Raw genomic sequence first — 26,253 nt, forward strand, 5'->3', positions numbered from 1 at the left:
ATGCAAAAACCTTTTCAGTGACACTTTCCAGGGCCAGAACTTTTTTGTCAACCGGCCACAGTGGCTACACAATTTCTAGTCTAGCCTAGTAGTCAGAGTGGCTGGAGGGAATGACAGAACACAAGATAAAGACATTTTTTTCTCAGTATTTGGCTGGTAGCTGGTGTTAATTTCAAGCATGTATTCCCATATTACTGTAATTGACTTGCCCAATGTTTCAGCAATTTTATTTGAGGCATTTAGTGAAATACATGACTTTACTGTCTGTCTGTATGCAACTAAGTTAAAAAGCAAGTCATAGATAATGTTCATTTATGTGAGGAAGACTTATAAACCTGCTGCTGGGTTTATCTAGTTTCATTTTCCACAGTTTTAATGCTGACAGAACTTTAAAAATATTGCAGTTCACTTACAAAAGCACTAGATGGCGACAAATAACTGTTTGGTCTTCCCGTCCAAGTGAAAGATTTGATAACTTTATTTTTAGACCAGATTAGATTTATGTGGGCCTATCCAAGGCTTACTTGCTTTTCTTTTTCTTTTATCTTCTTTCGTTTGTTTATAAACATACATGAAAGTGTAAAACTAATATTCTGTGTCTATTTTTCAGCAGTTTGATCATATTTGATTGTATCAGGATATGATATGGATCGAGTGCTGAGGACGGAGAAAGACGTGGTCATTGAGGACAAGGAGACAGAAGGAGACGGAGAGAGAGACGCCAGGGGTGAAGCAGGCGAGACGCGGGCGGGTGGAGCGGCGCTGCTGGGCCCAGTGGCGGACGACGGCTGCACCTGCCCCACCTGCCACTTTGTGGCCAAAACCCCCACGGCCCTGAAGATCCATTCAGCGAGGAAACACTCGGGCCGAGGAGCCAGTCATGGCAGAAGGAACACCAGACCAGAGGCCGAGCGGGACACCAGACCACCAGAGCGTCCGTCTGACGCGGCTCCGTCTGACGCGCAGGAGCCCGGCTCGGAGGGGGAGAGCGGCAGTGAGCTGGAAACAGGAGCTGTTGTGGATGATGAGAGAGCACTAGATAACGACTGTAATACAGGGGATGGTGGGACAGATACAAAGGTTTCTGTCGAGGAGGAGACGACTACAGCCAGGAAGCAGACGGGCCAGGCGGAGGAGACTCCCACCCAGCAGAGGAGAGTGAGCAAACGAACCCCGAAACCCAAGATCATTTACTCCTGCAACTACTGTGGGCAGGAGTTCAGGGACAAGCCTCTTCTAGATGTGCACGTCAAGCGGGTCCACACCAAAGACACGGAATGCGTTTGTGAGTATTGTTCTGCAGTCTTTTTGACACGTGGGTTCCAACATGTTTAAATTTTTTTGTATGTACTTTATAAAAAATGAAAAGTTTAAATATATACACCCACAACATTCCCATCCTACCACTCCCCTACTGCCCCAGTTCAACCGCCCTCCCCACCCAAGCCCCCCCCCCTCCATCCCAGAACACCTACTTCCCTCACACCTTCAAAACATGAGTAAATAATATTAAGCACAAAATAATTATAAATGAATAAATAATACTGTAGTACAAACAAAGTAAAAATAAATTAATAAGTAAATGATTAAAAAAAGATAAATAATCAAAAATATAATTAAATCTAAATTATTTATTTGAGCTCAGGGCAGGCCCACATCACTCCTCTGCCAGTATCGGGGTCTGTGTGTCCAAAGTCATTCTTGATGCAAAAATCAAGGTGCCCTTCTTTTTTCATAATTATTTTACTGTTACTGAAAAAAAAATTCTGCTGATTCTCCATTCATGCAATTGGCTTCTGGTGTATCTGGAAATGTATCGCCACATAAACTGAAGAAAATGTGTCACCTGTTCTCTGAAAAGTTTCACAATTGTGATGTAATACAGTATCTGTCTTGTTAGACAGTATGTTAAATAAAACAGTATCTGTCTTGTTAGACATATATTCGACCTGTGAGATATATAATCACGAAAATAATGTAAAAAAAATATTCATGTCATTCCCTCCAGCTTAGACAGGGGCTGGTGTGCGCTGGGTAGTATAGTTTTATAAAATTTCGACGTACATCGAAAGCCCCGGGTGTCCTCTCTCTTAGGACTACAACGGTTTCATGACAGCTTCCTTTATTTGCGTCTAACTATTTATGATGTGAAATAAGGGGCTTAACCTATTAGGCATTGGGGGAAATGGGGCTAGTTTTTCTTTTTGACGATCGCATACCCAAAGTAATTTGCGATTTATCATACTTTATACTTATAGCACATGCATGCCTCAGGTCTCTTTTGAAAGGTAAAATTCTTTCTTACACAATAAAGAAAAATCCTTGAGTGTTAACACATTCGGCGCCAAACCCGAGATAAGTCGTGTTAACTCGCCATGCGTTGGACGCCAGACCCGAGATATCTCGGGTTTTGGTAGTTTTTTCTTTTATTCAATATCTTTATTCATTATTCATCCACTGACCTCTGTGTTGCCATAGGAAAGGATTTTGAGATTGCCAAAGTGCAATGCCGGCCGCATCCTGCCAGATGGCAGTGTCGCCCACCCTTTAAAACCTTATATCTAATTCTGTTACACTCAAATGTCTCCGGGCACTATATTTAGACGGAGCATAATTATACTATATTCTATTGTGCTCAACTTAATTCATATTTAATTTGATTTTACTCCACCTCTTTATTGTATTATCTGTCTGTTAACACTTTGAGTGCCACGGACGCGTTTTGTCGTTAGTTCATGCCGCCAGTTGAGTGCCACCAACGCTATATAGCATTTGTTTGTCGTATTTTTTTTTATTCACGATTTGAATTCATATTTCATCAATCGAGCCTCACGCTAGTGTTGCAGACTCTCTCTGAGCTCAATTGTGAAAATACCGCCCCCTATCGTCTCTCCCTGTGTAACTGCACCCCATTGGTTTAGACTGATGGGGGGGGGGGGGGGGGGGTCCAGCCTCCTCATGTTACTTCTCCGGCGAGGCATCTGAAGAGACCCAAGTTGATCGCCGAGCCGGAAAACGCGTGGAATACATATTTACAGTACCCAACGCTGAATCAATAAACGCGATCGATATTTGGAATGGCGATCAGGAATTGGAATAATCTTTTTAGATAACATCTGTTCTGAGGTAAGCAATTTATTTGACCAGTCTTGGGGTAATCGGATCTGTTTTGACCTATATTTTGACCTATATATCATACTATTGGTTTGTTTTGGCAAAATTCTTCTGCTCTGTGTGGCAATAAATAAATGAATGATGATATGCAATTTAAAACCAAAACTAAGGCCTCAGTATGAGTTTAAGACGTGAACATGGTCATGTTTGTTGAATAAAAAAGAATAAAAAAAAATAAAACTCCTGATATATATATATATATATATATATCTTTTTGCCGATCACGATCTTCGGAAAATCACGTGATCCCTATCCCTATCCCTATTAATAACATGTCATGCAGCCTAAATAACACATAGATTCTGTTGGAGGTTGGATGTACATTTAGGATTATGAATAACAAAAAAACATGTGTTAGTTAGTAACCAAGATCAATATTTAAGTTTTTTACCACATGTATCGAGTACAATGGAATGCTTGCTCCCCGCTAAAGAATATGAAAAGCTATAACTACTAACACAATACAGATAGTTACACCATAATATATACTATATACACATAAAAGTGATAATATAGGCTGCCGGTATGCAAAAAAAACTGTAATACTATGAATAATAGTAGCACGTATACAGCAGTACAGTATACGGTAGGGGTATAGCAATACACACATTTTCATACATAGAATATATTTTCTTTATTTTGTTACTTAATAATTATGCCCAACGACGGATCTCCAGAGTAATTGTACATTTATGAATAAAATATAGAAATTAAATGCAGATAATGAGAGATCCTGGCCCCCAGAGAAGGACTGACCCCCTCTCCTCTTTGTAATGTGGTAAAATATATTCATACTACAGAGCTTGGTGCTTGGAGTTTGGAGCTTAGATTATACATGTGTATATAATATATATATATTAGGGCTACAACTAACGATTATGTTGTTATCGATTAATATGTTGATTATTTTATTGATTAGTCGATTAATCTAAACAAGTAATTTACCAGAAAAACAACAACAATTGATTCAATTTGCAATTGAACATTTCAAAATGTATCGACATGTTTTTCACGTTGGTACTACTATCCTTGGGTCACATGGGTAGTTGACTCTCTGACACCACCTAATGAATACCCTGAGTAGGGGATGAGCCATGACGTTTAGTTATGCCTGTAAATGCTGTGTAGTGTGTGTGGATGCCTACTCTATGTGTGTATATATACACACTACACAGCCTGCTTTGGCTTAGAAAAAATAAAATGTAATTATGAAGTAAACGATGAAAGTGAGCCTTAAACATGTGTACTTTGTTCCAGTTAATAGTGACAATGAAGTGGACAAAGAGGAGGCGTCTGTGGCTGCTCCTCCAGACACCCTGAAGACCCCCCCGGTACGGACGGCACCCAAACGCACCCTCAGCTCCAGGTTCCAGCTCAAATGTGGGAACTGCGAGTTCCGGGTGAGCACCCCCGCGCTGCTCGAAAGCCACGTGCGAGTCAAACACCCCGGTCCGGACTGGTACCACTGCAAACTGTGCCACTACTATTCCGCCACGGGGGAGTGGATGGAGACCCACCTGAGCTCGGAGAGCCACCTGCAGCGGCAGCCCGGGGAGAACACCTCCTCCCTGTTCGCAGACTACATCGAGAAGGTGAGCAGAGACACCGCGGAGGACGGCGGTCTGACGGAGGACCCGGCTCAGGGAGCCGGAGGAGGAGGAGAGGCGGTGGTGCTCTCGCTGTCCGAGGTGGACCCCGAGGCGGAGGAGGCGGTGGAGGCCGCCACGGCCGTGCTGGCCGAGGGGGAGAAACTGGAGGAGTTCCAGCCTCCCAAGAAGAAGCGGGGTCGGCCCAAGCAGGCGGCCACCACCACGTGCGGCTACTGCGGCCTGGTGGTGTCCAACGCCACCAACCTGAACGTTCACGTGCGCCGCAAGCACAGCAAGGAGTACGGCTACAACTGCACCCTCTGCAACTACAGCTGTGTGACGAAGGGAGACATGGACCGCCACTGTGTCACCAAGAAACATGTCAAACGTGCGCACGACTCCTCCAACAAGGACCCGATCGACACGGACGCAGATGCCACGACCCCGATGGCAGAGCAGCTCCCCCAGGACCAGCATGCAGAGGCTGCGTCTGAGAATACAGACCCCAAAGAGACCAGCGGAGATGACCAAGCACAAGTCGTGACGACGCCCAAAAAGAGTAAATATGACTCCGTCAACGCCTGCGGTCATTGTGACTTTGTCGCCCACTCCGTCCCGTCTCTCCACATGCACGTGAAGAGGAAGCACACCAGGGACTTTGAGTATGTGTGTCTGGCGTGCAGCTACTATGCCCTGACGAGCCGGGAGATGTCTCGCCACGCCGCCACGGAGAAGCACAAGCAGAAGAGCCAGAAGTACCTGGAGCCGCTGGGGGGCGTCGGGCATGAAGCGCCACAGCCTCCGGTGGAGGCGGAGGCCATGGAGCTGGGGGACGAGGCAGGGGCCGGCCCCGACCCTGAACCTCGACCCGACGACCCCGACGTGACTCACACGGAAGAGGCCACTCCTTGCTCCAACAACAGCCTGGTTGTAGAGGCGGTGGGTGTAGCTACGAGCACAGTAAATATATGCACCGTCCCCTCGGACGCTGCTGATGCAGTGGTCAGTGAAGACGCAGATGACATCGTGGAGGCGGTGACCTGCTATGCCGAGGAGGGCACCGAGGTTCAGACAATGACCGTCGCATCTGATGCTGGTGGTGGCGAGGTTGACCCAGCCCAGCAGGACACCCTGTCTGAGGACACCCTGTCTGAGACCTGTCCTGAGGGCACCCTGTCTGAGACCTGTCCCCAGGGCACCCTGTCTGAGACCTGCCTGTCTGAGACCTGTCCCCAGGGCACCCTGTCTGAGACCTGTCCCCAGGGCACCCTGTCTGAGACCTGCCTGTCTGAGACCTGTCCCCAGGGCACCCTGTCTGAGACCTGTCCCCAGGGCACCCTGTCTGAGACCTGCCTGTCTGAGACCTGTCCCCAGGGCACCCTGTCTGAGACCTGTCCCCAGGGCACCCTGTCTGAGACCTGTCCCCAGGGCACCCTGTCTGAGACCTGTCCTGAGGACACCCTGTCTGAGACCTGTCCTGAGGACACCCTGTCTGAGACCTGTCCTGAGGACACCCTGTCTGAGACCTGTCCTGAGGACACCCTGTCTGAGACCTGTCCTGAGGACACCCTGTCTGAGACCTGTCCTGAGGACACCCTGTCTGAGACCTGTCCTCAGGACACCCTGTCTGAGACCTGTCCCCAGGGCACCCTGTCTGAGACCTGTCCCCAGGGCACCCTGTCTGAGACCTGTCCTGAGGACACCCTGTCTGAGACCTGTCCTCAGGAGACCTCCATGGAACCAGTCGTTGAAGCCTCTGAGGTGCAGGACCAAGAGGAAGAAGAGATGGAGGTGGAGGTGGAGGAGGAGGTGGAGGAGGTGGAGGAGGAGGAGGAGGGCGAGGGCGAGGGTGAGGGTGAGGGCGAAGACGCAGAGACCTACGACTTAGAAGAAGACGTGGAGATGGTTGAGGAGAAAGGCGGCCCCTGTCTCACAGACACTCAGATGATCAAAGCCCTTCCTTTTGACGCCTGCATTGTGTCGATCAAGTCCCTCACCGAGGACGAGCAGGCCGCGCACGAGCGCCTGGCTCTGGAGGGGGAAGGCGCTGTTATCTGTCTGACCGGAGGGTCGCCGGTCCCCGCCAGATTCCCCACCCCTTTCCGCCCCAACCCGCACGTCAGGAGGATGAACAAGCATTTGAAGGAGGAGAGTAGGGCCAGCGGGCCCACTGTCCGTGTTCGGTGCGACGACTGCGGATTCCTGGCCGACAGCCTCAGCGGCCTCAACGTCCACATCTCCATGAAGCACCCGACCAAGGAGAAGCACTTCCACTGCATGCTGTGCGGCAAGTCCTTCTATGCGGAGAGCAACCTGCACCAGCACCTGACCAGCGCCTCCCACCTGCGCAACGAGCAGAACAGCGTGGAGGAGCTGCCAGAAGGGGGCGCCAGCTTCAAGTGCGTCAAGTGCACGGAGCGGTTTGAATCGGAGCAGGATCTGTTCGTCCACATCAAGGAGAAACACGAGGAGCTCCTGAGGGAGGTGAACAAGTACGTGCTGGAGGACACTGAGCAGATCAACCGCGAGAGGGAGGAGCACCAAGGCAGCGTGTGTAAATACTGTGGCAAGGTCTGCAAGAGCAGCAACTCCATGGCCTTCCTGGCGCACATACGGACGCACACCGGTAGGTACCCTGCTCCCACACCCACATACAGTCTCTCTCACTGCGTCATGCACACACACACACACACACACACACACACACACACACACACACACACACACACACACACACACACACACACACACACACACACACACACACACACACACACACACACACACACACACACACACACACACACACACACACACACACACACACACACACACACACACACACAACACTGGTATGTACCCTGTTGTTTGTTTGTGTAGCCGCTCAGCTGTTGGGTCATTCTTTTGAATAATTATAATAGTGAGTGGATGGAGGCAGCAGTCTCTAGGCTGATATATCTAGTCTCTAACCTGATATCTAGTCTCTAAGATGATGTCTAGTCTCTAAAATGATGTCTAGTCTCTAACCTGATATCTAGTCTCTAGGCTGATGTCTAGTCTCTAAGATGATGTCTAGTCTCTAACCTGATATCTAGTCTCTAGGCTGATGTCTAGTCTCTAAGATGATGTCTAGTCTCTAACCTGATATCTAGTCTCTAGGCCAGGGGTGGGCAATTATTTTTCCCAGGGGGCCAAATGAGCAACTGAAAATATTTTGGAGGGCCGGGCCAAAATGCCGAACTCAATTATGCATAATATATTTTATTTCTATATGAAAAGCAGTAAATGGCATTGTTTTGACCGCTGGTAAGAGTGTATGTTATTATTTGGCAATTAAAATGTGAGGTTAGCTTTCAAAAATATAATTTATTCAAATAGAATTTCCAAAATGATAAATAATAATAATGATAAACAAAATGTGAAACATTTAACAAATTTTCAGTCACATTAATAACAATATAATAAGGGCATTTTGAGTTTCATATACTATTGAAACAAGTTTTGTAGCCTTTTTGACTTTACATTTAATGTTTTCAGAACTGTGCAAAAAAAAAGATCATGTGTCCCATTTCACTTGTTATATTTCCACATTTTAGTGTTCTTCAGTTCTTTTTTTTCATTCAGTGTGAGAAATCCAGTCTCTTTTGAGCTTGAACAAGTCCATAAAAGTCAGGTTGAATGTCTGAGGTGGAGATGCGAAGCACAGCTGACATGTTCATCAGTGAGAGAGGATCTGTACCTGGATTTGGTAAACGTCATGACTGAGAATGTCTGTTCACATATGTAGGTGGATCCAAAGAGAACCAACATCTTCTGAGCATGTCTCCTCATGTTTGGAAAGTTATCCTCCTTGAGAGCAGAGTAGAACTCTAGCAGTGATGCTGACTTAAAGTGCTCTTTCAGTAGTGAATCAGACTGCAGGTCAATGAGTTCAAGCTGAACATCAGTGGGTGCACTATCAACACTGCAGGTAAAGGGAGAGGAAACCAGCTGCATTTCATCCTCAACCTTTTTAAAATCTTGAAAACGCCTTGAAAATTCATCATCCAGTTCTCCTCTCCTAACATGGATGAGTACCTGTGCCGGTGATCATCTGATGGTTTGACTTCTTTCAGGGTTTTCATGTGTTCGAGATTGTTGCTGCCTAGTTGCCTTGAAATTAATTGCAACTTTGTCATGAAGGCTTTCACATGGCTATGCATTTCATGATAAAAAATGACCTTGCCCTGCAGTTGTGTGCTCAGTAGGGATGGGTACCGTTCACATTTGAACCGATACGGTACCGGTACCTGTGAATCGATACCGGTACCCAACGGTACCTTTTTTCTGTACTTTAGTCTCTAAAAATGTAATCTACCTACCTCGGTTGTGGAAAAAAAATCCAAACTTCAAATAACCACACTTTTGACCGTTTTTGGCTTGCCATTGCCCCGACTGCTTTGTTGTTGAATCAAGTCAAATCCTAGGTAAGCGTATATTGTGCGTTGACATGAAGAAATAAAAGTTAAAAAAAAAAAATTATTATGATGTAATCTTTTGCGGGCTGGTCAGAATCATAGACATCAGCCTAGAGACTAGACATCAGCCTAGAGCAGACCTGAGCATTGTACGGCCCGCGGGCCAAATACTAAACGTTTTTTTTTTTTTTTTTACTTTTTTTTTTCCATGTCAACGTTTACATGCACAATATACGCTTACCTAGGATTTTACTTGATTTTTTTTATCCACTTTTTCTCCCATTTTCTATATTTTTTCTCCCATCCCAATTTCGTATCATCCAATTCAACCCTCCCCTGTCACGGACGCTGTTTCTTGCCTCCCACAAGCCGGCTGCAATGTGGACTAAGTCATACATAGCACAAGTCCCCTCCGGTACTTGAGGTAACAGCAGTCGCATCTTTTCACCTGCGCAGCTCGATCTCTCAGTGGCGAGGAGTAACGCGTGGGAGGCTCACGCTGCCCCCGACACTTCCTGATTCTACTGCGCAGGCGCACCAACCGACCTGTAGGAGTCGCTGTCCACAACGCCCGATCCCCACCCATCAGTTTCCCACCCCCTAATACGGCCAATGTGTATTAGTACGGACGACCAGCTAAACTGAAAGCAAATGTGGAGCGCTGGGCTCGAACTGATGAGCCCAGCGTCTCCAGCATTTCGTGGCGAGTGCCTTGCCCACTACGCCACGTAGCCGCCCCTGGATTTTACTTGATTTAACAACAAAGCAGTCAGGGCAATGGCAAGCCGAAAACTGTCGAAAGTGTGGTTATTTTTGTATTTTATTTTTTTATATTATTTTTTAAACAAACATATAAACAAACATGACAACACACGATAAGATATACAAGCATTAATTGTCGGCACATCCAATGAGATCACCTTTTAGTTAGTTGTCTTATATAAGATATACCCATAATACCTGTTATCTAAAAAAAAAAACCTACACACATATGCTCAGCTCGAACCCCCCCCTCCCGGACCCCACCTTGAGAAGTACCTCCACTATCCCTCGCACCCAACCAGACACTACCATTATAAGCTAGCTTTTATTCTCTCCACCACTTCTAACCACATTGACATTTTGGATTCATTGAGACCCAGAATTCTTGCTGTAGATATTTCATGGTAAATTACATCGAGATATGTAAGAAACCAAACTTTACGGCACATTTTTTCCGGTTGAAACCAGCGTGATGCGATCAGCTTTTTGGCTACTGTGATACCCGATAAAACCAATCTCTTTAGCTGTGGATTCACTGCAAACTCAAAAACATCATTCAATAATAATACCGAGGGGTGTACAGGTATATTCCAAGATACAAGTTTTGATATTTGTTGGGTCACATCTTTCCAGAATGCCTTAACTGGTGAGCAGTCCCAATACATGTGCATAAATGTCCCTTCGTCCCCATTTGTACATTGGGTGCATTTGGAATCTTGTTTAAGCCCCATTCGGCACAGTCTTATAGGAGTCAAGTATGACCTGTGAATATCGTTAAGATTGATTTGTTGATGATCCGGGTTCCTTGATGTAAGTCGGACATTTGCCCAGGCTCCTTGCCAATCAAAGTCATTTTCCAGGTCTGGTATATCCCTCCTCCAGACAGAGTCAAGTTGGAGGGTTTCATACGAGGACGTTAGTAATTGATGATAAAATTCTGAAACAAAACCTCTCGATGTCTCTCTTGCGTAGAAGAATTTGTGGTATCTGTGGTGTTCAATTGGTCTGTCTAATGGAACACCGTGAGACTTCAAACATAGCTTTAACTGTTTGTGAAAAAGCCATGTGGACTTGGTGAGATAAATTTTTTTGCGTATTTCTTTATCACTACAAAAACCCTGTTTGTTAAAAACATCCCCTAATGAGTGTATGCCTTGCTCTTCCCATATAGGGAATCTTATAGGTCGTTTTCCAATTAAGAGAGCATTGTTATTGAATAAGGGAGTATGATTGTGCCATTTCTGTGGGTTAGGATTTTTTTTTTGTGATTCACGCCATATCCGGATCGCATGAGTAATTATGGGGCCAAATTTCCGTTCACAGTGCTTGATTGGTAGTTTAAAAAGTGTGGTTATTTGAAGTTTGGATATTTTTTTTCACAACTGAGGTAGGTAGATTACATTTTTAGAGACTAAAGTACAGAAAAAGGTACCGTTGGGTACCGGTATCGATTCACAGGTACCGGTACCGTATCGGTTCAAATGTGAACGGTACCCATCCCTACTGAACACAAAACTGCAGGGCAAGGGCATTTTTGCTCATGACATGCATAGCCATGTGAAAGCCTTCTTGACAAAGTTGCAATACATTTCAAGGTAACTAGGCAGCAACAATCTCGAACACATGAAAACCCTGAAAGAAGTCAAACCATCAGCTGATCACCGGCACAGGTACTCATCCATGTTGGGAGCACTGCATGATGAATTTTCAAGGCGTTTTTAAGATTTCAAAAAGGTGAGGATGAAATGCAACTGGTTTCCTCTCCCTTTACCTGCAGTGTTGATAGTGTACCCACTGATGTTCAGCTTGAACTCATTGACCTGCAGTCTGATTCACTACTGAAAGAGCACTTTAAGTCAGCATCACTGCTAGAGTTCTACTCTGCTCTCAAGGAGGAGAACTTTCCAAACATGAGGAGACATGCTCAGAAGATGTTGGTTCTCTTTGGATCCACCTACATATGTGAACAGACATTCTCAGTCATGACGTTTACCAAATCCAGGTACAGGTCCTCTCTCACTGATGAACATCTGTCAGCTGTGCTTCGCATCTCCACTTCAGACATTCAGCCTGACTTTGATGGACTTGTTAAAGCTCAAAAGAGACTGGATTTCTCACACTGAATGAAAAAAAAAAAAGGAACTGAAGAACACTAAAATGTGGGAATTAGGGATGCTCGATATTGGCTTTTTTACCGATACCGATATTCCGATATTGTCCAACTCTTAATTTCCGATACCGATATCAACCTATACCGGTATATGCAGGGTTTCCCCGTCCAAAAAACTGAATAATTTCAGGTAACTAATAATTTCACTGGATATATATATAACAAATATTGTTATTGTTTTTTTTTGTTTTTAAACCGATACCGATATTTTCCGATATCACATTTTACTGCCGATATCGGCCGATAATATCGGACATCCCTAGTGGGAATATAACAAGTGAAATGGGACACTTGATCCTTTTCTTTTTTTCTGCACAGTAAAAAAAAAAAGAACTGAAGAACACTAAAATGTGGAAATATAACAAGTGAAATGGGACACATGATATATATATATTTTTTTTTGCACAGTTCTGCAAAACATTAAATGTTTAATATAGGCATGTAAAGTCAAAAAGGCTACAAAACTGGGACACTTTTCTTTACACAGTTACACAGTTCAGTCACATGTCTTGTTTATTTTGGCTACAAAGATGATGTGATGTCTTTAGAAAGCTAAGAAATGCCCTTTGTTATTAATGTGACTGAAAACGAGTTAAATGTTTCACATTTTGTTTATCATTTTGGAAATTCTATTTGAATAAATGATATTTTTGAAAGCTAACCTCACCTTTTAATTGCCAAATAATAACATACACTCTTACCTTACCAGCGGTCAAAACAATGCCATTTACTGCTTTTTATATAGAAATTAAATGTATATTATGCATAATTGAGTTCGGAATTTTGGCCCGGCCCTCCAAAATATTTTCAGTTGCTCATTTGGCCCCCTGGGGAAAATAATTGCCCACCCCTGCTCTAGGCTGATGTCTCTAGGCTGATGTCTAGTCTCTAGGCTGATGTCTAGTCTCTAGGCTGATGTCTAGTCTCTAGGCTGATGTCTAGTCTCTAGGCTGATGTCTAGTCTCTAGGCTGATGTCTAGTCTCTAGTCCGAAGTTTTAGGCTGAAGTCTAGTCTCTAGTCTCAAGGCTGATGTCTAGTCTCAAGGCTGATATCCAGTCTCTAGGCTGATGTCTAGGCTGCTATCTGCTTCAGCCAGGTACTAATGGTTTTAGGAGAGAGGAAGGTAAAGACTGATTGAGCTGCAGGCCAGGAGGAGAGATTCTAACGGAGCTCAGAGATTGGGATTCCCTGGGCAGCGCCTGGTCAGAGACACGTGCGACTCATAATTGATGTGTCCATTACCAAGACTCAGTTGTAATTATAGTCAATAAGTCTCTGTAAATGTGTTAAAGCTCAGGCTAAAAGCAGTGGAGGCCCAACGAGAGGTGGGCTAATAATTTAAAATAATCAATGCAGACGTATTCAAAGCCCTTAATTTCCCTTGTGTGTGCACGTCCGTGCTTGTGTATATGTGTATGTGTTTGTGTGTGTGTAGTAGTGGATGTGTGTATCTGTCAGCCTTCATGGCCAGCTGATTATCCTCAATCCATTAAGATTTATCTTGTCATTTATAATGCAGAGCAGGGCTGTGTTGGTCAGAGCTGTGGCTGGGGAGCGTCCAGCAGGTTAAAACAGAGGCTGCTCCATTACTCTTCTCTGACCACGGCTATTAATTGCTTTTAAAATCAACTTAATGCAGGAACGAGATGTGAGGGCGCCATCAATATATGCCCTTCTCTACTTCTCCTGGCCCATCCCCCTTTCAGCCCAAACTTTAATGGGACTTTAATTGAAGTCCATAGCTCTGTGTGTGTGCGTGTGCGTGTGTGTCTCTGTGTGTGTGTGTGTGTGTGTGTGTGTCTCTGTGTGTGTGTGTGTGTGTGTGTGTGTGTAGGGACTGAATAATGGCGGTATGCACTGATTGTTGCTCTCAGAGAGAGGACACAGAAAGCGTGTTCGCCACATAGTCAGTAGGGGTGTAACGGTACACAAAAACCACGGTTCGGTACATACCTCGGGTTTTCGGTACAGTGGGCGAAAGTTTGGCTTTCCATGTTCCACTCAGGACATGTGTGCAGTAACTAATTGTACAAGTATGGCTGTCAATGGCGTTTCCACTTCTCCCGGTCAGCTGCCATTGTTCTTGCTTCAAGCTCATGGCCTGAAGCAAGAACAATGGCAGCTGACCGGGAGAAATGGAAACGCTCTGTGAAGGCCTTATGTGCCACTACTAGGCACAAAGTGGATAGGTAACAGGTAACATGGCTGTCAATGAATATTCTATATTGAAATTAATAATTGAGTTTTGAATTCAATTCTGCACGCAAAAAATATTTCTGCACGTACGTTCATTAGTGGTTAACGTACTGTTGGATTTGTTCAGTACACAGCCATACTGAACCTTAGGTCCTGAAACGGTTCGGTCCGGATACGTGTACCTTTACACCCCTAATATTCAATGATGGTGCATATTAGATATGTAATGTAGACTATGTGAGAACACTCAGATATGTAGTGTAGACTGTTAGAACACTGAGATATGTAGTATAGACTATGTTAGAATACTCAGATATGTAGTGTAGACTATGTTAGAATACTCAGATATGTAGTGTAGACTATGTTAGAATACTCAGATATGTAATGTAGACTATGTTAGAATACTCAGATATGTAGTATAGACTATGTTAGAATACTCAGATATGTAGTATAGACTATGTTAGAATACTCAGATATGTAGTGTAGACTATGTTAGAATACTCAGATATGTAGTATAGACTATGTTAGAATACTCAGATATGTAGTGTAGACTATGTTCGAACACTCAGATATGTAATGTAGACTATGTTAGAATACTCAGATATGTAGTGTAGACTATGTTAGAATACTCAGATATGTAGTGTAGACTATGTTAGAATACTCAGATATGTAGTGTAGACTATGTTAGAATACTCAGATATGTAGTATAGACTATGTTAGAACACTCGGATATGTAGTATAGACTATGTTCGAACACTCAGATATGTAATGTAGACTATGTTAGAATACTCAGATATGTAGTGTAGACTATGTTAGAATACTCAGATATGTAGTATAGACTATGTTAGACTTAGAACACTCAGATATGTAGTATAGACTATGTTAGAACACTCAGATATGTAATGTAGACTATGTTAGAATACTCAGATATGTAGTGTAGACTATGTTAGAACACTCATATGTAATGTAGACCAGTGTTTCCTCAACTGGTGGGTCGCGACCCAAGAGTGGGTCGCGGGGCCATTTTGAGTGGGTCGCGGATGTGTGAAAAAAATAATAATAATAAAAAAATGAAAAGTAATTTTTCTTTTTCTTTTAATTATTTTATTTTTTTTACTACCCATCTTTGTGAAAGTGGCTTCTCAGCTCTGGGCCCTATTCCCCGTACCTGGTTCAACTAAGTCGATCAAGAGTCCCATTATCCAGATTCAATTAACCCGATGTTTGAAGCCGGGATTTTCCTGTTCCTCGAAGGTGGATTAAGTCTCGTTAACTCGAACCAGACTTGAGACCCAGGATAAGTGCGCACGGCCGCTTCAGTTGAAAAGCCAGCACGTATCGATAGCAGAGATCCTGATTTTCTAACGGCATTGATTGATTAATTGATTTAAAACTTTATTAACAGATTGCAGTACGGCTCAATAGCCTCGCCGACAAGTTAAATGCATAATCTATAGGCTAATTTTAAGTCCCTCATTACCCCAATCAATCAGATTATATTTCTTTAAACTTGCCTGCTGGCAGTAGGTTTATGGATTGAATAATCAAATGAGATCTTGCTAGCGAAAATAATTAGTTCAACTGTTATACAGAATAAGGATACGGCTCTCTTACCCATTGATTGATGTATGGTGGATCTTTTACTTATCTGCACTGTGGTGTGACGGTTTGTGGTTTTGACTTTCACGCAGACGGCCCGGGTTCGAATCCCACTTCTCCTAGTCTTTTCCTTCTTTTTGCAATGTAGGAATAATTCAATTTGGTGCACGTTGAGCGCTATATAAAGAATGACATCCTCAATGCATGTAGATTTATAATATTTTAACTTAAAACTAGGCTACTTTTGCGTATAATCATTAATATTATATTTTAAAAAGATTATATTGGAAACGCGGGGTTTTGAACTCCGGTCGCCCGGTTGCCAGGATTGTGCACTAGCCGCTGCGCCACTGTGCCAGACGGGATATATTCATTGTTTATCCATTAATGGACGAGAGACCCGTGTTTAGAATATTTTTCTTTTGAATGAAGTTTTATCTCTTTATTCTCAAATGCATTAATGTGACGTCAACGGCTCATTCAATTTCTCAAATCCGTCAAACAGCGCATCTCATCAGACATTTTAATCCCAGTTACAATATCACACAAAAACCACAATCCACGCATAGACACTTCAATTCTATGCTTGAATGAAACACAATCCGGGCGCTCCGTTAAGCAAATCTACAGCGGAGAATATATGAAACTAATCAGAGCCAAACGGCCGTTTCATTCATTGAAAATATCCCCGCGGGATTCACATTTGCAATGCGCCGTTATTAAAATAACCACATGCAGCGTGTATCGCGACTCCGAGCGCCGTATATGACGTGCATTATTTTATTTAGGACAAAGTAAATCTATAGGCTTAATATGATTTATTATCAGCATTTAGTTCTATTATTATACATTTCAAAAGCCCCCTCTAGGAAAACGAAGCACAGAAACATAATTCAGAATGGTATAAATGGGATCTCTAGACTGTGAGAATCATTTCAGGAAGCGAGCTGTCATTTATTTGCGGGGGCGTGGCCATGGTTCATCCGGCTAACTGAAGTTAACCCTGCTCTTGACCAGGCTCAAACTTTTTGATCTGTTGTCATGGTGATTTGGACAATCGAGCGTCGGGGAACAGAAAGGTCCGGCTTAAGTCAGGCTAGACTGGAAATTATCCGGCTAACTCAGTTATCCAGGTACGGGGAACGGGGCCCTGGTCCAGCTGAAGACAAAGCAGAGGAAAATATTGGACATTGAGCATGACCTCAGAGTTGCTTTGTCTATCAACACCCCAGACTTTGAGACTCAGGAGCAAACAACATCCCCATTAGTTCCCTGTGATGTTAAGCTAAGAAGTCTGCTAAGAAGCATATTATTTATTATTATTATTATTATTTGATTTCATTGTGTTTTAGCTAGGGATGGGTACCGAATTCGGTACTTTTGAGGTACCGAACCGAAACACGTCGGTACTACCGAGTATCGAATCAAGTGAGAAACCGGAAAAAAAATAATTTTTTTTTTTTTTTTTTTATTAAATTGTTTTTTTTACCTTTTTTTTACCTTTTTTTTCATGTCAACGTTCACACGCACAATATATGCTTACCTAGGATTTGACTTGATTCAACAACAAAGCAGTCGGAGCAATGACAAGCCGAAAACTGTCGAAATTGTAGTTATTTGAAGTTTGGATTTATTTTTTTTAGTTTAAATTTCTTGAAACTAAAGTACCGAAAAAAGGTACCGTTGGGTACCGGTATCGATTCACAGGTACCGGTACCGGTATCGGTTCAAATGTGAAAGGTACCCATCCCTAGTTTTAGCCCTAGTTGCACTTTAGTTGCAACCCCAGTTATCCCATTAGTTCCCCCAAACTTACTGTAGGTCTGTTATGTTAAGCTAAGAAGTCTGCTAAGAAGCATATATTATTTATTATAATTATTTTATTTTATTGGGTTTTTAGCCCTAGTTGCACTTTTGTCGCACTTTTTGTGTTTATTTCATGTTTTTAACAGTGCATGAAAGATTGTGTATTACTGCAAAAAAAATCATAGTGGTTACATTTTTTTGGTCGCGTCTTAATGACTAAGGAAAATGTTGGGTCCCGAGGCTAGACCAGTTGAGAACCACTGATGTAGACCAGGGGTTCCCAAACCTTTCAGGCCGCGACCCAAAAACAACGGTGTCAGAGAGCCGCGACCCCCACTATTATAGGAGGTAAAAAATAAAAAGTATAAACAAAAATATTATTATTATTTTAATTTTTTTTGTATTTTATAAATGGAAATGTATGGTTAAAACATGCACACGTTCAAACACACACACACTAATAAGCATTGGAGGCTTTTAACCAGGGCTGGGGAAATCATTCAGGCCAGGAAATATAGTGCAAAATATAGCCCCAGTCAGGCCACTTTTTAAGCAGGGGGTCTGGGGGTCCCCCACCAGGACATTTCTTGTTACAAAGACTTCATTTCCTGCATTCTGGTGCAGGCATTTTTTTTATTTGTACCCTTTAAATGCCAGTGTTTGTGATGGCATCACAAATTATTGTTAAAAAACAGGCTAGCATATGTATGATTAGCAACAACACTGGATTTTTGTTTTTTTTGTAATGTCAGATTGAAAATAATACAATCTTTTATTCAACTTCAGCCCTGATCATAACACCACATATTCATTTTATAATACTAACCCTTTAAATTCCAGTGTGTGTGATGGCATATATTTGCAATATATCAAATGCAAAGTAGATTTTTCTGGGAGGGATTAGCAACAATAGTTTTTTGTAAGGGTCCCGCCTCCACCAATCACATGCGGCTCCTTTTGTGTGTGTGTGAGAGCAAGAGAGAGAGAGAGAGAGATAGTTCTCCAACTTGTGTGAGTTGCAGTGATCTCCTGGTTGTTCCCCACCTAGGTTATTCTAACTATTGCGCTGCTGCAACTAGAAACACTGTCCTGGCCTGCTTCTAAGTTCAGTGGCCTGACTGCAAAAAAATATATATATTTTATTATTATTTTTTTTAAATCATCATTTAAATTAGTCTGTGTATATATTATTATGTTTTTGTGTTGTTGGGTAGTGTTTTCATATTCTTTTATGCTGTGGGAGTCAGCGGAGAGTAACATTGTACTTGTTCTTGATCTTGCAAAATGGCCACCAAGGGACAAGAGCTTCAGCAGTTAATATTAGCTGTAAAATATCTTTGAAAGAAATAACTTCCATCAGTCGATTGTTTTATTTCTATTGAATGAAGGCTGGTTTCCACATACCTTTCAGAATAGCGTATTATTGGTCAAGCGGCTGAGATGAATTTATTTTGTCTAGTCCAAGCGCTCTGGCTGAAGTCATCCCGTCTGACATGACGGACACTGAGAGGAGGACCACGGCCGCAGCTACTTTAATGATAATCTCTGTGATTCATGCCGAGCCCTGGGTTTGTCATTATGAACCGCTGGCCCACATGTAGTCATGATTGCTCACCAGACCATTAAGTGCGAGTTCAAGAGAAGTGTTACTTAAGCAAATGAAAACATTGACACTGGGGTCTAAAGGAGATGGTCTTTAAATCAAAGTCAAGGACACGTTCAAAGGTTTGGAGTGAATTAAGTCCTGTTTTTGACTTTTCCCTTTTTTGTTTACCCTGTTGAATTATGTCGTTGTTTATGCGATTACTTTACCACTTTCACTTATGCCCCTCTTTATTTGTGGAATGCACCTATTCCTCCTGGTTCTGACAGCCCTGTGCCAGTTATTATTAGAGCTAAGTCCTCTCATTACATTGAATTATTCACCTTTTACGTCGTGGTCATTTATCCGGGGGGGGTAGGTTGGTTGTTTGTGGGGAGCCGGACTGTGCAGCGGCGTCTTGCCAGTGTCTGGTCTGGGATTACATCCAGATCCTTTTAATTAAGACCCACTTTTAATTCACTTGATTAATCAGTGAAATCAGCAGACGGTAGTGGGTGGCTGCACACAGATTTGTCAATTTGTCCCTTTAAGGGAAGTAAAAAAAAAAAACATACACACACATGCGTATTGCCAATGAGGGTACAGCTAGAATTAGCATTTTGAGGTAAATTGGTCACTTTTTCATTGGAGTGAGCTGGCTGACCTCAGAGCTGGGGGCGGGGTAGACTAGAGTAATGGACACATACTTGCCACGGTTACAGGCGCTCATGCTCAGAATACGACACGTGTTTGAAGGAATTGGAGAACATTAAAGTTACACAGCATGCTGTGAATTATGAGTTGTCGAATTTTCAACATGAAACAAAGTATTTTGTGTTGTTGTACTGTGTAATTAGGCTAATAGCCATATACATGTAGCCCTAAGCCTACATACGTATATCAGTCAACATGATTCATTTCATTGAGCACCCCTCCCCCTTCCAAATATTTGGGTCTACTAGGCCTGTTAGAGACCAACGTAGGCCTGTTAGAGACTAATGTAGACCTGTTAGAGACTAATGTAGGCCTGTTAGAGACCAACGTAGGCCTGTTAGAGACTAATGTAGGCCTGTTAGAGACTAATGTAGGCCTGTTAGAGACTAATGTAGGCCTGTTAGAGACCAACGTAGGCCTGTTAGAGACCAATGTAGGCCTGCTAGAGACTAATGTAGGCCTGTTAGAGACTAATGTAGGCCTGTTAGAGACCAATGTAGGCCTGTTAGAGACCAATGTAGGCCTGCTAGAGACTAATGTAGGCCTGCTAGAGACTAATGTAGGCCTGTTAGAGACTAATGTAGGCCTGTTAGAGACCAACGTAGGCCTGTTAGAGACTAATGTAGGCCTGTTAGAGACCAATGTAGGCCTGTTAGAGACTAATGTAGGCCTGCTAGAGACTAATGTAGGCCTGCTAGAGACTAATGTAGGCCTGTTAGAGACTAATGTAGGCCTGTTAGAGACCAATGTAGGCCTGTTAGAGACCAATGTAGGCCTGCTAGAGACTAATGTAGGCCTGCTAGAGACTAATGTAGGCCTGTTAGAGACTAATGTAGGCCTGTTAGAGACCAACGTAGGCCTGTTAGAGACTAATGTAGGCCTGTTAGAGACCAATGTAGGCCTGTTAGAGACTAATGTAGGCCTGCTAGAGACTAATGTAGGCCTGCTAGAGACTAATGTAGGCCTGTTAGAGACCAACGTAGGCCTGTTAGAGACTAATGTAGGCCTGTTAGAGACCAATGTAGGCCTGTTAGAGACTAATGTAGGCCTGTTAGAGACTAATGTAGGCCTGTTAGAGACCAATGTAGGCCTGTTAGAGACTAATGTAGACCTGTTAGAGACTAATGTAGGCCTGTTAGAGACCAACGTAGGCCTGTTAGAGACTAATGTAGACCTGTTAGAGACTAATGTAGGCCTGTTAGAGACCAACGTAGGCCTGTTAGAGACTAATGTAGGCCTGTTAGAGACTAATGTAGGCCTGTTAGAGACCAACGTAGGCCTGTTAGAGACTAATGTAGGCCTGTTAGAGACTAATGTAGGCCTGTTAGAGACTAATGTAGGCCTGTTAGAGACTACCGTAGGCCTGTTAGAGACTAATGTAGGCCTGTTAGAGACTAATGTAGGCCTGTTAGAGACTAATGTAGGCCTGTTAGAGACTAATGTAGGCCTGTTAGATACTAATGTAGGCCTGTTAGAGACCAACGTAGGCCTGTTAGAGACTAATGTAGGCCTGCTAGAGACCAATGTAGGCCTGTTAGAGACTAATGTAGGCCTGTTACAGACTAATGTAGGCCTGTTAGAGACTAATGTAGGCCTGTTAGAGACTAATGTAGGCCTGTTAGAGACTAATGTAGGCCTGTTAGAGACTAATGTAGGCCTGTTAGAGACTAATGTAGGCCTGTTAGAGACTAATGTAGGCCTGTTAGAGACTAATGTAGGCCTGCTAGAGACCAACGTAGGCCTGTTAGAGACTAATGTAGGCCTGTTAGAGACTAATGTAGGCCTGTTAGAGACTAATGTAGGCCTGTTAGAGACCAATGTAGGCCTGTTAGAGACTAATGTAGGCCTGTTAGAGACTAATGTAGGCCTGTTAGAGACCAACGTAGGCCTGTTAGAGACCAATGTAGGCCTGTTAGAGACCAATGTAGGCCTGTTGGAGACCAATGTAGGCCTGTTAGAGACTAATGTAGGCCTGTTAGAGACTAATGTAGGCCTGTTAGAGACCAATGTAGGCCTGTTAGAGACCAATGTAGGCCTGTTAGAGACCAACATAGGCCTGTTAGAGACTAATGTAGGCCTGTTTGAGACTAATGTAGGCCTGTTAGAGACTAATGTAGGCCTGTTAGAGACTAATGTAGGCCTGTTAGAGACCAATGTAGGCCTGTTGGAGACCAATGTAGGCCTGTTAGAGACCAATGTAGGCCTGTTAGAGACTAATGTAGGCCTGTTAGAGACCAATGTAGGCCTGTTAGAGACTAATGTAGGCCTGTTAGAGACTAATGTAGGCCTGTTAGAGACTAATGTAGGCCTGTTAGAGACTAATGTAGGCCTGTTAGAGACTAATGTAGACCTGTTAGAGACTAATGTAGGCCTGTTAGAGACCAATGTAGGCCTGTTAGAGACTAATGTAGGCCTGTTAGAGACCAATGTAGGCCTGTTAGAGACTAATGTAGGCCTGTTAGAGACTAATGTAGGCCTGTTAGAGACTAATGTAGGCCTGTTAGAGACCAATGTAGGCCTGTTAGAGACCAATGTAGGCCTGTTAGAGACTAATGTAGGCCTGTTAGAGACTAATGTAGGCCTGTTGGAGACCAATGTAGGCCTGTTAGAGACTAATGTAGGCCTGTTAGAGACCAATGTAGGCCTGTTAGAGACTAATGTAGGCCTGTTAGAGACCAATGTAGGCCTGTTAGAGACTAATGTAGGCCTGTTGGAGACTAATGTAGACCTGTTAGAGACCAATGTAGACCTGTTAGAGACTAATGTAGGCCTGTTAGAGACCAATGTAGGCCTGTTAGAGACTAATGTAGGCCTGTTAGAGACCAATGTAGACCTGTTAGAGACTAATGTAGGCCTGTTAGAGACTAATGTAGGCCTGTTAGAGACCAATGTAGGCCTGTTAGAGACCAATGTAGGCCTGTTAGAGACTAATGTAGGCCTGTTAGAGACTAATGTAGGCCTGTTAGAGACCAATGTAGGCCTGTTAGAGACTAATGTAGGCCTGTTAGAGACTAATGTAGGCCTGTTAGAGACTAATGTAGGCCTGTTAGAGACCAATGTAGGCCTGTTAGAGACTAATGTAGGCCTGTTAGAGACTAATGTAGGCCTGCTAGAGACTAATGTAGGCCTGTTAGAGACTAATGTAGGCCTGTTAGAGACCAATGTAGGCCTGTTAGAGACTAATGTAGGCCTGTTAGAGACCAATGTAGGCCTGTTAGAGACTAATGTAGGCCTGTTAGAGACTAATGTAGGCCTGTTAGAGACTAATGTAGGCCTGTTAGAGACCAATGTAGGCCTGTTAGAGACTAATGTAGGCCTGTTAGAGACTAATGTAGGCCTGTTAGAGACTAATGTAGGCCTGTTAGAGACTAATGTAGGCCTGTTAGAGACCAATGTAGGCCTGTTAGAGACTAATGTAGGCCTGTTAGAGACCAACGTAGGCCTGTTAGAGACTAATGTAGGCCTGTTAGAGACTAATGTAGGCCTGTTAGAGACTAATGTAGGCCTGTTAGAGACTAATGTAGGCCTGTTAGAGACTAATGTAGGCCTGTTGGATACCAATGTAGACCTGTTAGAGACTAATGTAGACCTGTTAGAGACTAATGTAGGCCTGTTAGAGACCAATGTAGGCCTGTTGGAGACCAATGTAGGCCTGTTAGAGACTAATGTAGGCCTGTTAGAGACCAATGTAGGCCTGTTGGAGACCAATGTAGGCCTGTTAGAGACTAATGTAGGCCTGTTAGAGACTAATGTAGGCCTGTTAGAGACTAATGTAGGCCTGTTAGAGACTAATGTAGGCCTGTTAGAGACTAATGTAGACCTGTTAGAGACTAATGTAGGCCTGTTAGAGACCAATGTAGGCCTGTTAGAGACTAATGTAGGCCTGTTAGAGACTAATGTAGGCCTGTTAGAGACTAATGTAGGCCTGTTAGAGACTAATGTAGGCCTGTTAGAGACTAATGTAGGCCTGTTAGAGACTAATGTAGGCCTGTTAGAGACTAATGTAGGCCTGTTAGAGACCAACGTAGGCCTGTTAGAGACTAATGTAGGCCTGTTAGAGACTAATGTAGGCCTGTTAGAGACTAATGTAGAGGCCTGTTAGAGACTAATGTAGGCCTGTTAGAGACCAATGTAGGCCTGTTAGAGACCAATGTAGGCCTGTTAGAGACTAATGTAGGCCTGTTAGAGACCAATGTAGGCCTGTTAGAGACTAATGTAGGCCTGTTAGAGGCCAATGTAGGCCTGTTAGAGACTAATGTAGGCCTGTTGGAGACTAATGTAGGCCTGTTAGAGACCAATGTAGGCCTGTTAGAGACCAATATAGGCCTGTTAGAGACTAATGTAGGCCTGTTAGAGACCAATGTAGGCCTGTTAGAGACCAATGTAGGCCTGTTAGAGACCAATGTAGACCTGTTAGAGACCAATGTAGGCCTGTTAGAGACTAATGTAGGCCTGTTGGAGACCAATGTAGGCCTGTTAGAGACTAATGTAGGCCTGTTAGAGACTAATGTAGGCCTGTTAGAGACTAATGTAGGCCTGTTAGAGACTAATGTAGGCCTGTTAGAGACTAATGTAGGCCTGTTAGAGACTAATGTAGGCCTGTTAGAGACTAATGTAGGCCTGTTAGAGACTAATGTAGGCCTGTTAGAGACTAATGTAGGCCTGTTAGAGACTAATGTAGGCCTGTTAGAGACCAATGTAGGCCTGTTAGAGACTAATGTAGGCCTGTTAGAGACCAATGTAGACCTGTTAGAGACCAATGTAGGCCTGTTAGAGACTAATGTAGGCCTGTTGGAGACCAATGTAGGCCTGTTAGAGACTAATGTAGGCCTGTTAGAGACTAATGTAGGCCTGTTAGAGACTAATGTAGGCCTGTTAGAGACTAATGTAGGCCTGTTAGAGACTAATGTAGGCCTGTTAGAGACTAATGTAGGCCTGTTAGAGACTAATGTAGGCCTGTTAGAGACTAATGTAGGCCTGTTAGAGGCCAATGTAGGCCTGTTAGAGACTAATGTAGGCCTGTTAGAGACTAATGTAGGCCTTTTAGAGACTAACGTAGGCCTGTTAGAGACTAACGTAGGCCTTTTAGAGACTAATGTAGGCCTGTTAGAGACCAATGTAGGCCTGTTAGAGACTAATGTAGGCCTGTTAGAGACTAATGTAGGCCTGTTAGAGACTAATGTAGGCCTGTTAGAGACCAATGTAGGCCTGTTAGAGACTAATGTAGGCCTGTTAGAGACTAATGTAGGCCTGTTAGAGACTAATGTAGGCCTGTTAGAGACCAATGTAGGCCTGTTAGAGACTAATGTAGAGGCCTGTTAGAGACTAATGTAGGCCTGTTAGAGACCAATGTAGGCCTGTTAGAGACTAATGTAGGCCTGTTAGAGACTAATGTAGACCTGTTAGAGACTAATGTAGGCCTGTTAGAGACTAATGTAGGCCTGTTAGAGACTAATGTAGGCCTGTTAGAGACTAATGTAGGCCTGTTAGAGACCAATGTAGGCCTGTTAGAGACCAATGTAGGCCTGTTAGAGACTAATGTAGGCCTGTTAGAGACCAATGTAGGCCTGTTAGAGACTAATGTAGGCCTGTTAGAGACCAATGTAGGCCTGTTAGAGACCAATGTAGGCCTGTTAGAGACTAATGTAGGCCTGTTAGAGACCAATGTAGGCCTGTTAGAGACTAATGTAGGCCTGTTAGAGACTAATGTAGGCCTGTTAGAGACTAATGTAGGCCTGTTAGAGACTAATGTAGGCCTGTTGGAGACTAATGTAGGCCTGTTAGAGACTAATGTAGGCCTGTTAGAGACTAATGTAGACCTGTTAGAGACCAATGTAGGCCTTTTAGAGACTAATGTAGGCCTGTTAGAGACTAATGTAGGCCTGTTAGAGACTAATGTAGGCCTGTTGGAGACTAATGTAGGCCTGTTAGAGACTAATGTAGGCCTGTTAGAGACTAATGTAGGCCTGTTAGAGACTAATGTAGGCCTGTTAGAGACCAATGTAGGCCTGTTAGAGACTAATGTAGGCCTGTTAGAGACCAATGTAGGCCTGTTAGAGACTAATGTAGAGGCCTGTTAGAGACTAATGTAGGCCTGTTAGAGACTAATGTAGGCCTGTTAGAGACTAATGTAGGCCTGTTAGAGACTAATGTAGGCCTGTTAGAGACCAATGTAGGCCTGTTAGAGACCAATGTAGGCCTGT

The 26,253-nt window shown here is 43.5% G+C and overlaps 1 protein-coding gene across 1 annotated transcript in view; it reads left to right on the forward strand.

The window, feature by feature from the left end:
* Positions 1–645: 645 nt before the first annotated feature.
* The window catches only part of LOC311246422 (zinc finger protein 407-like), a gene marked incomplete at both ends in the record, with an annotated part of 50,562 nt that continues 24,954 nt past the window's right edge, over positions 646–26,253 (forward strand). Inside the window, 3 exons of the mRNA XM_084336579.1 lie at positions 646–1,285; positions 4,432–6,560; positions 6,678–7,389. Of these exons, the coding sequence (XP_084192705.1) occupies positions 646–1,285; positions 4,432–6,560; positions 6,678–7,389 (3,481 nt within the window). The remainder of the gene's footprint in view (positions 1,286–4,431; positions 6,561–6,677; positions 7,390–26,253) is intronic.

This window comes from Notolepis coatsorum (genome assembly GCF_963971535.1).
Source record: "Notolepis coatsorum genome assembly, chromosome: 19".
NCBI classification, from domain to species: Eukaryota; Metazoa; Chordata; class Actinopteri; order Aulopiformes; family Paralepididae; genus Notolepis; species Notolepis coatsorum.